At 45.6% G+C, this 15,562-nt stretch overlaps 1 protein-coding gene across 1 annotated transcript; it reads left to right on the top strand.

Moving 5' to 3' along the window:
- LOC134396227 (zinc finger protein OZF-like) lies at nucleotides 1–9,183 on the top strand. Its single transcript, XM_063122647.1, has 4 exons — nucleotides 1–80; nucleotides 2,056–2,198; nucleotides 5,594–5,693; nucleotides 7,903–9,183. The coding sequence occupies exons 2-4, from the start codon at nucleotides 2,091–2,093 to the stop codon at nucleotides 9,138–9,140; spliced, it is 1,446 nt and encodes a 481-aa protein (XP_062978717.1). The 5' UTR covers nucleotides 1–80; nucleotides 2,056–2,090; the 3' UTR covers nucleotides 9,141–9,183.
- The last annotated feature ends 6,379 nt before the right edge of the window (nucleotides 9,184–15,562 follow it).

Here is a 15,562-nt window from a genome sequence, read left to right as displayed (position 1 = left end):
GGGCCATTTGGATCGCAGGGATCCCTTTAAGGAGAAGGTAGCCTCCGCAGAGAGGGCGCGGCTCTTGCGGCTGGGAGGAGGTGAGTTGATGGAGGAAGGGGTTTGCTTGCAAGGAAGGGAGAGAAATGGCAGAAGGAGGAGGGGGTGCCAGGAGCAAACCCTTCATCCCACCGCGTCCCAAGCAAGGCAGACACCTAAGGGTGTCCCTGGGGCTGATCCCCACCCCAAATCATCAAATTACAAAACCAGGAGGGTTGCTTGTACCCCGATGCAAAATCATCATCATCATCATCCAAGCCAAAATGTTCAAGGTGTATTTTTATTTTGTATTTACTTATTTGTACGTATTAAATCCGCCTCCCCCAACTTGCTGCTCTTCGGATGGGTTGGACTGCAATTCCCGTCATGCTGGCTGGGAATGATGGGAGTTGCAGTCCAACCCATCCAGAGAGGAGCAAGTTGGGGGGGAAGGTTGTTTTACTAGGGTGACCATATGAAAAGGAGGACAGGGCATAGAAAAGGGAATTTCTTTGCATAGAAAAGGGAATTTCAGCAGGTGTCGTTTGTATATATGGAGAACCTGATGAAATTCCCTCTTCATCACAACAGTTAAAGCTGCAGGAGCTATACTAGAGTGACCAGATTTAAAAGAGGGCAGGGCACCTGCAGCTTTAACTGTGGTGATGAAGAGGGAATTTTATCTGCCAGTGTGGCCTGGCTCATACGACACAAAAGGCCCATTGGTTAAATAACCCATGGGCTGTTGTGCACAAGCAGGAGAGGGTGGATGCAGTTAACCCAACAGCAAAATGTGGTTAACAGCTGGGTTGTTTAGCTGCTAAACAAACCACTTCTCTGGGTTCGGACACCACGCTCAAGATCCTATAAAGAAGCTGCATGTTGGGTGCTGATTAAAAGCTGAAGTGGTGGGCACGTGGGAGACAGCATCTCCGCTCTCCTGCTCATGCATGACAGCTCATGGGTTATTTAACCCATGAGATGTCTTTTACTGGTTCTCTGCAATCTGTAGTGGGTGATAACGGTCTATTCCTGCATTGAGCGGGGGGTTGCACTCACTGGCCTTATAGGCCCCTTCCTACTATTCTATGATTCGATGATATCTCCATGCTGCGAAAAGCTTCAGCAATTGATGGCTGCAGGATAAACTGCAGAAGAGCAGGGACAGGTAGAAAAAGTTGGCAACAGGCTAATTTTCTCTCTTGCACGCACGCACGCACCACCTTACCCAAAGGGCTATGTTGGAATGTCTTATTTTTTCCACACAAAACAGCCCTGTGCGAGGTAGGTAGGTAGGGGATGCCAACTGTTCTGAAAAAACAAAATAGCCTGGCTTGATTCTGTTTATTGTGCAAGTCAAAACGTGGTTTAAAGCGATGGCTATGAGCACTGTCTCAAAAGTTTGCAACCCTAGAGCAGGAGTAAGAAGAGAATAAATTGGGATCTGCTGATATATCTCCAAATTGGATATATCTCCAATTTACTACATCAGCAAGTAAATTTGGCTTCCATTTCTTTAACAATAGCAGCAAAAAAAAAGGATATACACGACTTATCCACAAAAGAGAGGAACTTATTGGTGGTGGCACCTCAACTCTGTAATGCCCTTCTAAAGGAGATCCGATTGGTACAACAGCACCAAGTTAAAATGTTTCTTTTTCCCCATGCATGTTAACTTTTGAATATCTTAACATCTGATTATTTTAGAATGTTATTTTTTAAAACAACAACATTAAATTTAAGTAATTTCAAATTGAATAGATAGTTGTTTGGTTTGCTGGTTGAAGTGTCATTGCCTAATTTGCATTCTAGTGTGCAATTAGAAAGATTTTATATTGGATTTGTTATGATGCCACAGGGCTCTTCTTATGTCCATCTGCCTAACCTACCTCACAGGATTGTTGTGAGGATAACTTGGAAAGGGGGCAGCAGTATATGCCATCCTCAACTCCTTGGAGGATGAGTGGTAAAAAAACCACACCTGTGGAAATAATTGCTGCTTTGGGTTTCCTTCCTTCCTTCCTTTGTTTGCTTCAGAACTTCTTTGGGTGAAGTGATTCCTTCCAACAGAAATGGAGAACTGGGTCCGAGAGCGTGGCCCAGAAATTTGCGCACAGGTCGTGGCCTTGGCGGAGGATTTCCTGCTGAGGCAGAGGGAGACCGGGAGATGGGAGCAGCAGGTGAGAGAAATCATCATCATCATCATCGTTCCATTATTGGGGGGCCACCACTGAAAAGGCCCTCTCCCTTGTTGCTATCCTCCGAGCTTCTCTCGGAGTAGGCACCCGGAGGAGGACCTTAGATGTTGAACGGAGAGGCGTTCCGTCAGGTATTGTGGTCCCAAGCCATATAAGGCTTTATAGGTTAAAACCAGCACCTTGAATCAGGCTCGGGAACGTATAGGCAGCCAATGCAAGCGGGCCAGAATTGGTCTTATATGTTCGATTCCTGCATTGGATTCCTGCACTGAGCAGGGGGTTGGACACGATGGCCTTATAGGCCCCTTCCAACTCTACTATTCTATGATTCTAATAACAATTATTATTATTTCTTACCCGCCTCTCCATTTTGATCGAGGCAGGGAATAGCAGTAAATATAAAATTCATACAGCCTGGTCACTGGGATGGCCCAATTCAAAATGGCCAGTTGTGACCTTTAAAGCCCAAAATGGCTTGGGACCTGGTTACCTGAAGGATCGCATCCTTTACATTATTTTTTTATTATTTATTTATTTATTTATTACATTTATATACTGCTCCATACCTGAAGCTCTCTGGGCGGTTTACAAAGATTAAAAGACTGGATGTTAAAAATCAATATACAAAATTTAAAACCATAAAAACAGCTAACATTTAAAACAATGTTAAACTCTCAGCCAGGCCAAAGCTAGTTCTGGAGTCAGTTAAAACTCAACATATGCTGGGTTTGTTTTTTTTAATTTTAAACCTCACAAACACAATCTTTACACCATATATAATACATACAAACAAAGGTATACACAAAACAACTACACTAAAATACGATAAAAAACATTTAAGGTTAAAGTATATTTTTGGGCCTCTTCATGCCAGAAATGCTAACTAACTTCTTAATTACTATTAATATGTTAATCAAATTCAATTCTTTCTTATGACTTATCTGAATCTCATAAATTGGATTCAAGAATCATACTCCATTTCGCTCTAATAAAACTCAATATATGCTGTTAAACTTTTGTCAAACGCCCAGAGAGCTTCGGCTATGGGGCGGTATATAAATTTAATAAAATAAATAAATAAATAAATGCCTGGAAGGAAAGCAATGTCTTGACCTGGCGCTAAAAAGACAACAATGTTGGTGCCAGACGGGCCTCATTGGGGAAATAATTCCATAATTGGAGGGCCACCACTGGTATCAGCTTCAGAAGGGCTTATCTAGATGTCCAGAACAAGGAGCAAAGAGGGCCGGCGTCAAGTATAGGCCTGGTTGGGCACCTGCCGGGGGACCACAGGCCAGCAGGGGCCCACTCACAAAAAAACCGTGGAGTTGTTCCTGCTCTTCACCATGGCAACCTGTTTGTTCACCTGCCTCTTCCTCTGGCCCAGACAACAGTGGTGGTGAGAAGGAGGAACAATGGATGCCACGGCTAGGGTGACTCTATGAAAAGGAGGACAGGGCTCTTGTATCTTTAACAGTTGCATAGAAAAGGGAATTTGAGCAGGTGTCCTTTGTATATATGGAGAACCTGGTGAAATTCCCTCTTCGTCACAGCAGTTAAAGTTGCAGGAGCTATACTAGAGTGACCAGATTTAAAAGAGGGCAGGGCACTTGCAGTTTTAACAGTTGTGTTGAAAAGGGAATTTCACCAGGTTTCCAGATATACAAATGACAGCTGCTGAAATTTCCTTTTCAATACAACTGTTAAAGATACAGGAGCCCTGTCCTCCTTTTCATAGGGTCACCCTAGCCACGGCCTACTTGCCTGTCAAGCAAGCAAGTGGGAGAGGAGGGCCAGGATCTCTTCTTGATCCTCCCAGAGTGCAGGACACGGAATAATGGGCTCAAGTTCAAGGAAGCCAGATTCCGGCTGGACATCAGGAAAAACTTCCTGACTGTTAGAGCAGTGTGACAATGGAATCAGTTGCCTGGTGAGGTTGTGGCCTCTCCCACACTAGAGGCCTTCAAGAGGCAGCTGGACAACCATCTGTCAGGGATGCTTTAGGGTGGATTCCTGCATTGAGCAGGGGGTTGGACTAGATGGCCTTGTAGGCCCCTTCCAACTCTGTTATTCTATGCTTCTATGATTCAATGCTGAGAAGGAGGAGGAGAACCAAGAACAGCTGGTAAGAAGGTAGACGCGCTGAGGGAAGGGGGCCCATTGAGGGTGTCCTGGCAAAAGGCCCTCAAAAGCATAGAGCCGGCATTGGGTGGTTACTGGAGCAAGGGCCTTTTCAGGGGTGGCCCTACGGATGTGGAATGCCCTCAGCCGGTGCCACCTCTGTGGTCTTTTCAGTGCCGGGCAGCACAGTTGTGAACTTTTGAATACACTGGATTTTAGATCTATTAATGTTTTGAGTGATTCTGCGTACTTCTCTGAACTGTTTTACTAGGGTGACCCTATGGAAAGGAGGACAGGGCTCCTGTATCTTTAACAGTTGTATAGAAAGGGGGATTTCAGCAGGTGTCATTTGTATGCATGCAGCACCTGGTGAAATTCCCTCTTCATCCCAACAGTTAACGCTGCAGAAGCCCTGCCCTCTTTTGTATCTGGTCCCACTAGTATAGCTCCTAGTTTTACTCTTGGCAGCTGAAACATTCATGCTAAATATTTATCCAGGGATTTCTTTATCACTTTTATTTTCATTGCTTTATTTTTGTTCTGTCATTGTGATTGTATATTCACGTTTATTGTTTGTAAGCTATCTAGAGGACATGGTTATTAGGTGCCTCTCATCTTAGAAATTCTATTTCAGTATCCTGACTAGTAACCGTGGGAGTCTCAATGAAAAACAGGAACCCTCATTAAGGGGACAATCTTGTGCATGTTTAGAGGGTTTTTTGCACGGCTGGTTGAGGCATGCTAGGAATTGTAGGACTTTTTTCTTTCTCAACACATATAGGATCACGCCATAAATGTATTTGAATTCCCATTGCGGTGGTATTCGATTCGAAAAATGCCCTTTTGAGGTAACTATTATTCATATTGTTTGTGTTTCTTAAAAAGTATACCTATTTTCAACCTTAAGACCATAAGAAGAGCCCTGCTGGATCAGACCAAGGGTCCATTTAGTCCGGCACTCTGTTCACTCTGTCCAACCCGCTGTCGATGAGGGTCCAACAAAGCAGGACATGGTGCAACAGCACCCTCCCACCCATGTTCCCCAGCAACTGGTGCACACAGGCTTACTGCCTCAAATACTGGAGATTGCACACAAGCATCAGGGCTAGTAGCCATTGATAGCCTTTCCCCTCCAGGAATCTATCCAACCCCCTTTTAAAGCCATCCAAATGGGTGGCCATCGCGAAATCTTGTGGTAGTGAGTTCCACAACCTTGCTGCTGCGTGCTGATTTGTCTTTTCGACTTTGAATCGCAGATGGTGGCCGCAAATCTTTCTGATGCGGAGCAGCCTTCGTCGGACGCTGAGCAGGAGCAGAGCTTTAAGCAGGAGGAAGATGAGGAGACAGCCTCACTTGGTAAGGATTTGCTGTTTGTTTTTTAGATGAGAAACTGCAGTGCTCCCAATTGCCTGGAGGTTCCACTGCATCCCCTAGGAATTTTAGCCGTAGGGGGTGAGGGAGGCACTTTTGGGAGTATCCTCAAAAAGAGCATTATTGGTTGGCTGGCTCCCTGAGCAGGACTGCTCCACGCTGTAGCATTTTGTTGCGGAGCTGAAGTGTTTTTAACCCCCTTTTGAAGCCGTCTGAGTTACTGGCCATCGCCACATTTTGTGGCTGTGAATTCCATACATGAATTATGTGCTGTGTAGAGATGTGAAGGCCCAGAAAAAAACCGAATTTTTTTTGTGGGGGGGGGAAACCCGTTCTTTTCCCCCCAAAAAATTCCGAAACCTTTTTTGGGTCTCCTCCCAAAAATGGAAAAAATGGGGAAATGAAGAAAAAATGTTTAAGACAAGGTGTTCAGATATTTACGTCTCCAAATGATTTCTAAAAACTATGTACAGTATCAGATTATTATAATTTCTGTGCACTGAGGACAAGCAAGTCATAGGTTGCAAACTGAGACTATAACTCTCAAATGCAAGAGCATTTCTGCCTCTAGGGGGCAGCACTGCCACTGAAGCAGAGACTGAAACTGATCGTGATTAGCTATAGCTCAGGAAATGAGTCTGATTAAATTTCATGCATATTCATTGAATCTTGGTCTCCGCCTTTTTCTCATTTCTTTTTATGGGAATGAGTGTTTTATGTCTGCTTGACACTGTGGAGGACCAGCGGAGACATAAATAATTTTCTTTGTTACTAATGTTGATGATTTCTTCTGGGTTTTTAAAATTATTTTTTTGCCTGCTCATAAACTGACAAAAGCTTGTAGCTGCATTTGTTACGAAAAAAGTAAAAAATTTAAAAAGTAAATTCAGTTTGGAATAATTGTTTGAATACACCAAATGTGATAATTTTATGCCAAGCCAGCTTGTACATAATTAAATTTTAGGTTCCTAAAGTAACAAAGTGACTTTCAATCTGTAAAAAGCGCTAATATTGCATTTCTTTTCAATTTCTCTGAAAATTTCCATTTTTTTCTGGGGAAAAACAGTTTCCCCACCACCACCCATGGCTTCAAAATTTCCAGAAATTTTACATCTCTAGTGCTGTGTGTAGAAATGCCATCTTTTATTTTTCTGCTCTGAATCTATTGCCAGCCAATTTTGTGGAATAACTTGGTATTATATGAGAGGGAGAAAAGCTGCTCTCTTTTCCTTCTCTCTACCCTGTACCTGATTTTATAAATCTCCTTCATGTCCCCCTTAGTTGTCTCCCCAAAACAAAACAAAATAAAATGCCCCAGATGCTTTAGCCCTGCCTCATAAGGAAGGTTCTCCAACGCCATTGAACTGTTTTGGTTGCCACCTTTCTCCACCTTTTCCCATCCTTTCCTGACATGGTGCCTTAGCACTGCTAGGCCAGGTTTTATAGGGCAGATGTAAAAAATTCCTCTGGAGAAGTTTGATTTTTTTATAATTTAAATGTTTAGCCTTATTTGCTCAATACCAGTATTACGGAATTTTATTTTTAGGTTCAGTTTCATTAGTTCAGGATTACTAATTATTTTCTCTGATTTTTTATTAATTTGTCTACTATTATTGGTGTGATACATTGGATATTTTTCTCTCCTTTATAGGATCATAGAATCATAGAATAGTAGAGTTGGAAGGGGCCTATAAAGCCATCAAGTCCAACCCCCTGCTCAATGCAGGAATCCACCCTAAAGCATCCCTGACAGATGCTTGTCCAGCTGCCTCTTGAAGGCCTCTAGTGTGGGAGAGCCAAAAACCTCCCTCGGTAACTGGTTCCATTGTCGTACTGCTCTAACAGTCAGGAAGTTTTTCCTGATGTCCAGCCGGAATCTGGCTTCCTTTAACTTGAGCCTGTTATTCCGTGTCCTGCACTCTGGGAGGATCGAGAAGAGATCCTGGCCCTCCTCTGTGTGACAACCTTTTAAGTATTTGAAGAGTGCTATCATGTCTCCCCTCAATCTTCTCTTCTCCAGGCTAAACATGCCCAGTTCTTTCAGTCTCTAAACGGTACCTAACCTGGTGCCCGCCAGATGGGTTGGACCGCAATGCCCATAATTCCTAGCCAGCATGGCTACTGATTCCCTGATTAGAGGCTTCATTCCCGAATAGCTCAGGTGTCTCATGTCAAGGTTTTCTGTTTATCTCAGCAGGGGATGGGCAGGTGAGTGATGAGGAGGAAGAGGAGGAGGAGGAGGAAGAAGACACCCTTCAGCTGGAAGATTCTGAGCCAGAAGGGGAATCCTTGAGAGGAGACAGCACCTGGAACATTTCCCAGTTCCATGAGATGGGAGAAACGTCTGGCAGTCACCAGAGCCCAGACAGGAGGGGCGAGGGAAAATACCCAGAGAAAAGGACAGATATCCCCACCCCTCCTTACGACAAAGGCCACTGGGATATGAAAGAGCCCAGGATCCGAGCCAGGATCTACAACTACGGCGGGCTGAAGATGTGCATGGACTGTGGGAAGACCTTCAAGCAGAGCTCCAGCCTGTACAGGCACCGGAGACTCCACACCGGAGAGAAGCCGTACGGCTGTCCCGAGTGCGGCAAGACCTTCAGCCGGAAGTCGCACCTGATCGCGCACGAGCGGACCCACACGGGGGAGAAGCCCTACGACTGCGCCGAGTGCGGCAAGAGCTTCAGCCGGAAGTCGCACCTCACCACGCACGAGAGGATTCACACGGGGGAGAAGCCCTACAAATGCGGGGAGTGCGGGAAGTGTTTCAGCCAGAGTTCGGCCCTGGTGGCGCATGAGAGGTCCCACACGGGCGAGAAGCCGTTCGCTTGCCCCGATTGCGGGAAGAACTTCCACCGGCGGTCAGGGCTTTCGGCGCACGAGAGGACTCACACGGGAGAGAAGCCATATCGATGTACAGAGTGCGGGAAGAGTTTCAGCCAGAGCTCGGGCCTTTTGGCCCACGAGAGGACTCATACGGGAGAGAAACCATACCGTTGCACCGAGTGCGGGAAAAGTTTCTGTGAGCGCACGGCCCTGGTTAGACATTTGAGAACCCACACAGGGGAGAAACCGTACAAGTGTGCGGAGTGCGGGAAGAGTTTCAGCCAGAGCTCGGGTCTTTTGGCACATGAGCGCACCCACACTGGGGAGAAACCGTACAAATGCACAGATTGTGGGAAAAGCTTTGGGCACCGCTCCGACCTTCTCCGACATCAGAGAATCCTTAAAAGAGGGAAGCCGTACAAATGCTCAGAGTGCGGGAAATGTTTTGGCCGGGGCTCGGATCTCCTTCAGCATCAGCAGATCCACACGGGGGAGAAACCGTATAAATGCTCCTACTGTGGGAAGTGTTTCAGTTGGCGGTCGAACCTTATTAAGCATGAGAGAATTCACACCAGGGTGAAAACATATAAATGTGCAGTCTGAGCCTGAAAGCTCCCTTCTTCAAATTTCAGAGATTCCACGCAGCAGGGCCCCTGTGCCAGCTGGATGAAATAAAACCATTGGGGGAGATCTAGAAGGGGGGGGGGAAGCAATTCTCATTGCAAAAGCAGCTTCCGCATTGGGTCATGTCTTATTAGCGGCCAGAGGATGCGTGCTTGAAAATGAACGAATCCACCTGGGCTAACCTGGAAAGTTCCACCCAGAACTCTCTTGCAGAGAATTTGGTTTGATTGTTGAAAATGGTGTTGGAGTTGTAGAAGTGGAAGGAATCAAGCCCTTTGCTCCCAGAAGGAGGTGCTTTAAAAGTTATGTTACAAACCTAACCTAGTAATGTTCTTGATACAACGTATTTTGTATGGGAGCCAGTGTGGTGTAGTGGCTAAAGTGTCAGACTGGGAATCGGGAGATCTGGGTTCCGTCCCCACTTGGCCATGGAAACCCGCTGGGTGACTTTGGGCCAGTCACAGACTCTCAGCCCAACCCACCTCACAGGGTTGTTGTTGTGAGGATAAAATGGAGAGGAGGAGGATTATGTATGCCGCCTTGGGTTCCTTGGAGGAGGACAAGTGGGATATAAATGCAAAAATAAATAAAATAAATAAATTCTTAAAAGGATGGTGGAAGAATAAATATTCTTCCACTATCTTTTTTAAAATATGTTGTATCAAGAATGTGTATATATATTCCTCCCTGGCCATGATCCGTACCAGGCCCAGGGGTGACATACGGAATGCACAAAGGTGCTGTAGCATGGTTCTGTATGGCGCGAGGGGAAGGAGAGGAAGAGAGAGAGAGGGAGATTTCGCCTCCAGTACCATTGCAGATGTGAGGGTGGATGGGATTGTTAAATTCCACAGTATCCATCGCCCTATGAAGGGCCCGTTTACAAAAACACAAACCCTGCTTTGCTCCAGGAAAGAATTTCAGGATGCTAAACTGTCTTGCTACCAAGAAACACGCATCCCCAAGGGACTTAGAAGGCTTTTAGCCTTCTGCTTTTATATATACCATACTGCAATTTATCGGCTAATACAATTTGACGTATGAGCCCATTTTCACAGCACTTTTTACCCTGATTGGGGCGCGGAGGTTGCTTGGTTCACAGAAAGCCGTGGCATTTTCCTGTCAAGTGATCTTCCTACTTAGCGTCCAGGGGCAAAGGGAATCCAGAAAGTACAGAAATGGAAGTGATGTATGTATGTATGTATTCTTTTGTAAAACTGCCAAGAAACTGAGCCATAAAATGCTTCACTTTTCTGTATAACTGGCATGTTCGCTTCAGAACTTGTGTATTTGTCCATTTGAACAGCACCTTGTATGTAGGCCACCCTTGCCCAGCCTGGTGCCCTCCAGAGATTGTAGGGCTACAAACCCCATCAGCCCCAGCTAGCATTGCCAGTAATCAGGGATGATTGGAGTTGTAGCCCCAAAACTTCTGGAGGGTACCAGGTTGGAAGAGGCCAATGCAGGCTTTTAAAGATGAGTCTGGGGCCAACCCAGCTGAGAAGAGCACAGGTACCGAACTGTGTGGCATTGTTCAAAGCCAGGGATGGGGAACGACCTTCCATCCAGAGGAGGCTGTTGGCTCTGACGTCAGCAAGGCAGTGAATCTGCTCTGGGTTTCAGTTAGAACCAGTCAGAACTCTAAAAGAGCACCTTGGATAGCTCCTTTAGAGTTCTGAGTGGGGACTTCTCTAAACGAGCGATATATTGGTCGCTCATGGAAGTTTGCGGGACTTTACATGATGTTGTCAATGACCAGGACGTCTCCCATGCTATCCCCTGGAAATTCCGCCAGAAAAAGAACCACTTTTAAAATGGTAACATCCTTGAAAAAAGCAGGATCTTCTGCCACTAGATAGCACTGTCTCAATAGAACTGAAGGGAAGGGAAGCGTTTGATTCAAACCACATGGTCGTCCCTCTCCGCCTATATAATGCAACCCATAACAATTGCACCAAAGAGCAGGAAGCACAAACCCGGGTAAGCAATGTGATTTCCTCTTAATGTAAAGGCACCCTGGTTCTGGCTGAAACCCAGAGTGGATTCACTGCCCCACTGACACTGGAGCCTCCAGTGCTTTCAGCCATTGATAGACTGTAACTCTCATCAGCCCATTTTCCAGTTTAGCCAACGGTGAAGGTTAATGGGAATTGTAGTCCAACAATATCTCAGAGTACCACCCATCCCTTTTCTAGGGCTTGCAGGCTGATTGGGGAATCCTTCAAGGAGGAACACAAGCCTGTCTTCCCAGCCTAGTCTCTTGGGCTAACAAATCTGAGATCTGATGATGTCTGTGTCTGTTTATTAGTATTAGAAATGTAAAATCTGGAAAATTTGAAGCTATGGGGCGTTAAAACAGGTTTTTGGGGGAGCACAGAATATGTTGGAAAAACTGAAATATATGCAATAGTTATTTTCTTATTGTAAAATGCAACCTTTATAACAGGGGTGCAGAAACTCAGGCCCAGGAGCCAAATCTAACCTGCCTGAGATCCCATTTTGGTTCTCCAGGGTGAGGGTGGCAATGCACCTTTCCTTGGCTCTTCCCCCTTCCCTCCCGACTACCAATCATTCGGTGGTTTCCTGGCGTTTCTGCAATTTTTCACTACTTGAATTTCAGTGAATTTTAGCCCGAGGGCCAAATTCAGTTTCTAGGGGGCTGCATTCCAGTGGGCAGGGCTTAAGGCAAAAAGGGGAGGGGCCCAAGATACCAGCATATATGGTAGTTTAAAACTTACTACCAGTAATTAAGCCTTAGGAGAGGCATTTCAAGCATTTAGAATGGGGGTGGAGGGGAAATGTGCAAAATTTTGGGAAGCCCCAAATCATCAGGGGAAACAACTTGGGACCAGGATACCTGAGAGAGCGCCTTCTCCCCTACCAACCTGCCTGGTCACTGAGGGCACCCGAGGGCCTGCTCCTGGTGGTTCCACATGGACCCATCCTCCGATTGGAGTCCACCAGGAGAAGAGCCTTCAGCGTGGTGGCCCTGCTCTTATGGAATTCCCTGCCTCTGGAGGTCAGGCAGGCGCCAACTTTGTATTCCTTTCGGTGCCTCCTGAAAACGTCATTATTCCAGGAAGACTTTCCTTAATGACGGTTCACTGTACATTTTGGTTCTTGTAAAATGGATTGTAAAGTGTTTTATTTTATTTTATCTTGTACACTGCTCTGAAACTTTAAATGGGGAGTGGTATATAAATACTGTAAATAAATAAATAAATAAAGGGAGTGCAGCAGGGGGATGGGGCTGTTTGGGAAATCCCAGAGAGTAGGAACTGGCCCACGGGCCGGAGGTCCAGCACCCCTGCATTAGAGAATCCACACAGGCAAAGCAACACTGCTGATGACACAGTGCATTTGCAGAGGAGACAACTTGAGTCCCTCGTTGCGCTTCACACAGTCTCGGGTTGATCGCTCCTCAGTTCGGAAGCCAGGAGATCGAATGGCGCACAGATGCCTAAGCACGCTTGTCCTTGGAAAAAATATGTAACGTTCATGTTTGTATGGCTAGAAGATTCTATTTAAATGTGCCCAGTTAACCTGAATTTCCTTTTGGTTGGTTTGTTCCCTTTGAGCCATTTTAAACGTGATACCTCTTGTTCTGCCTTGTTAAAGGGGGAAAAAGTGGTGGTGTTGCTGTTTTTCTTATGGGCGTCTTTTACCTATTGAAAACGTGTTTGCCTTCCCTGTTTGCAGTTGCTCCTTCTACTTATTTACAGATGGTTCCTTTATCCTGAGTCAAATAATGGATCATTGAGCAGTCAGTGTTGTCTAAACTGGTTGCTCTGGCCAAGACAGCTCCTTCCTGGCCTTGAAATCTCAGCGTCTTCAGATGGGGATTGAATCTGGGACCGTCTCCATGAAAAACATATAAAGCCGCCCTTTGGGCACCTAGTCCAGTAATATCGACTTAAGGCAGGATCTACAGGGTTGTTCTTGTGAGAGTAAAATGGAGAGGAGGAGGTTTATGTACGCCGTCAGGTTACAGGAAGCCAGGTTCCAGCTGGACATCAGGAAAAACTTCCTGTTAGAGCAGTACGACAATGGAACCAGTTACCTAGGGAGGTTCTGGGCTCTCCCACACCAGAGGCATTCAAGAGGCAGCTGTACAGCCATCTGTCAGGGATGCTTTAGGGTGGATTCCTGCATTGAGCAGGGGGTTGGATCTGATGACCTTATATGCCCCTTCCAACTCTACTATGATTCTACACTATTATTATTATTATTATTATTATTATTATTATTATTATTATTATTATTATTTTATTATTATTATTTATTGCATTTGTATACCGCCCCGTAGCCGAAACTCTCTGGGCGGTTCACATAAGATAAAAACACTTAAAAACAATATACAAAGATTGAAAACCACAAAAACAAGCAAAATGCACACATTTAAAACCACTATAACAACTTTAAAAACGATGAGCCAAAAAAACAGACCCAGGCTCATTACATATTGCTAAATGCCTGGGAGAAGAGAAAAGACTTGACCTGGCGCCGAAAAGATGACCATGTTGGCACCAGGCAGGCCTCGTCAGGGAGATTGTTCCACAGTTGGGGGCCACCATAGAGAAGGGCTACACTACTGCTTTATAATGGTTTATAACAGTATTGACAACTGTTGTGGCTCAGGACACACTCCATATACCATTTTTCAAACTGCTTTGAAAGTGTTACATCCTGCTTGGTGTAGACCTGGCCTCAGACTCTGCCAGAGTTCAACCTGAGCTGGACCTTTGCCAGCCTTGAAACCTGAGGCCCTTTTATGTCAGGGATGGGGAACCTCCGTCCAGTGGGCCAAACATAGACCTCCAAGTCTCTCAGTCTAGAACTCAGGACCAGAGGTCCTCAATGCAGCGGCCATGAGCGCCATTGTACCTGCAGTGACTTCCAACAGTGACCAAGAAGCTGTCTTCTCCCTGCCCCTTTCAAAACCATTTTTTAAATAAAAACTTTGGAAAACATTAGGATAATCTTTCTCTCCCTTTCGGATCTCTTTCCTTGCCCTTTCTCTCCCCTCTACCACTTTACCTTGCTATATTCCCTTCCCTCCCAGCCTTACTATTTCTCTCACCACCACCACCACTATCTTTTTAGCTCACTTTTGACTAGCCAGGCACCAACGGCAGCCATTACTCGACTACCCATGTTCTCCCAGATTCTCTGTGGAAGCCATTTTGTGGTGGTGCCCACAGCAGTTTCTCAAATTCCCGGATGTGCCTGCTGGTCCAAAAAGGTTGGGGACCCCTGCTCTAGACTCTCCTCAGGCCGCGCCCCTTCTCAACAAGCCACGCCCCCTCGCTGGCCCTCTCTCTGCGTTGCTGATAGTCTTTACTCCGTCCTGCTCTGTCTCCCAGCTACAAAGCGGATGAAGGGAACCGTGTTGGGAAGGAAGGAGAATGGCTGGATGCAAATGTCTACCTCTGCCTCCCCCACCCCTATCATGTACTGAACAAAGGTAACTGCCTTATCCAACTCTGCCCATGCTTAGCTCTGGTCCTGCCTATTTTTTTATTTATTGCATTTTTAATTTAAGCTCTGGCCACATCCACTGCTAAAATGCAGACCCCAGCATAAACTAAGAATGTAAGAAGAGCCGTTCCCACAAGTAGGACACGAGCATAAAGTAGGGCATGTAAGTAGTGCAATTAGGATTCCTCAGCCTGGTTTTAAGTTAAGATACCAGGGTATTAACCGGGACATTTTGCATGGCAACAATGTGTTCTACCACTGAGGTACAGGCTGTTCTAAAGCCATTTCATACCAAGTCAGAACATTGGTCCATTGAGCTCAGTGCTACCTACACTGATTGGCAACAGCTCTCTCAGTAGCTTTAGTGTCACATTTAGCATTTAAAAGATGTAACATTTTTTTGCCTCCCAAACCGCACGAGGGAGGGTTTTCCAGATGGTGGGTGCGGCTATAGAGGAGGTCTGCCATTGAGGTTCTTCATGGCAACATTCAGTTCATTTTGCAATGGCCAGCAAGATATACACACACACACACACACACACACACACACACACACACACACACACACACACACCCCGTAATAAATAATAATGTGTTAAGTTACAACTATGCCACGGTGGTTAAGCATTTTGTGTCATGTGAACCATTCCTAACCTACATAGGAATGTAGGCTACATAGCCAGAGTTTAAACATGATCACTAACCATTGTTGGAGAAGGGTTAGCGGCCTAACCGTGGCTTAGCGTGTCTTCTAAACAGGCCCATAATGGGACCACAAAGAAACACGGAAAAAGGCTCCGGAGGCTCATGAGAATTCCGAGGTTTGGAGAAGTACAAGGAGAACAGCCCAACGAAGACGAAGCATGCTCAGTTGATTCAGAATGCTGGCTGACTTTTATTGGGGATTGAGAAAGATGGAACGG

This window comes from Elgaria multicarinata, chromosome 3 (genome assembly GCF_023053635.1).
Source record: "Elgaria multicarinata webbii isolate HBS135686 ecotype San Diego chromosome 3, rElgMul1.1.pri, whole genome shotgun sequence".
NCBI classification, from domain to species: domain Eukaryota; kingdom Metazoa; phylum Chordata; class Lepidosauria; order Squamata; family Anguidae; genus Elgaria; species Elgaria multicarinata.
Note: the sequence above shows the minus strand (reverse complement) of the source record. Positions and strands in the feature narration are given on the sequence as shown.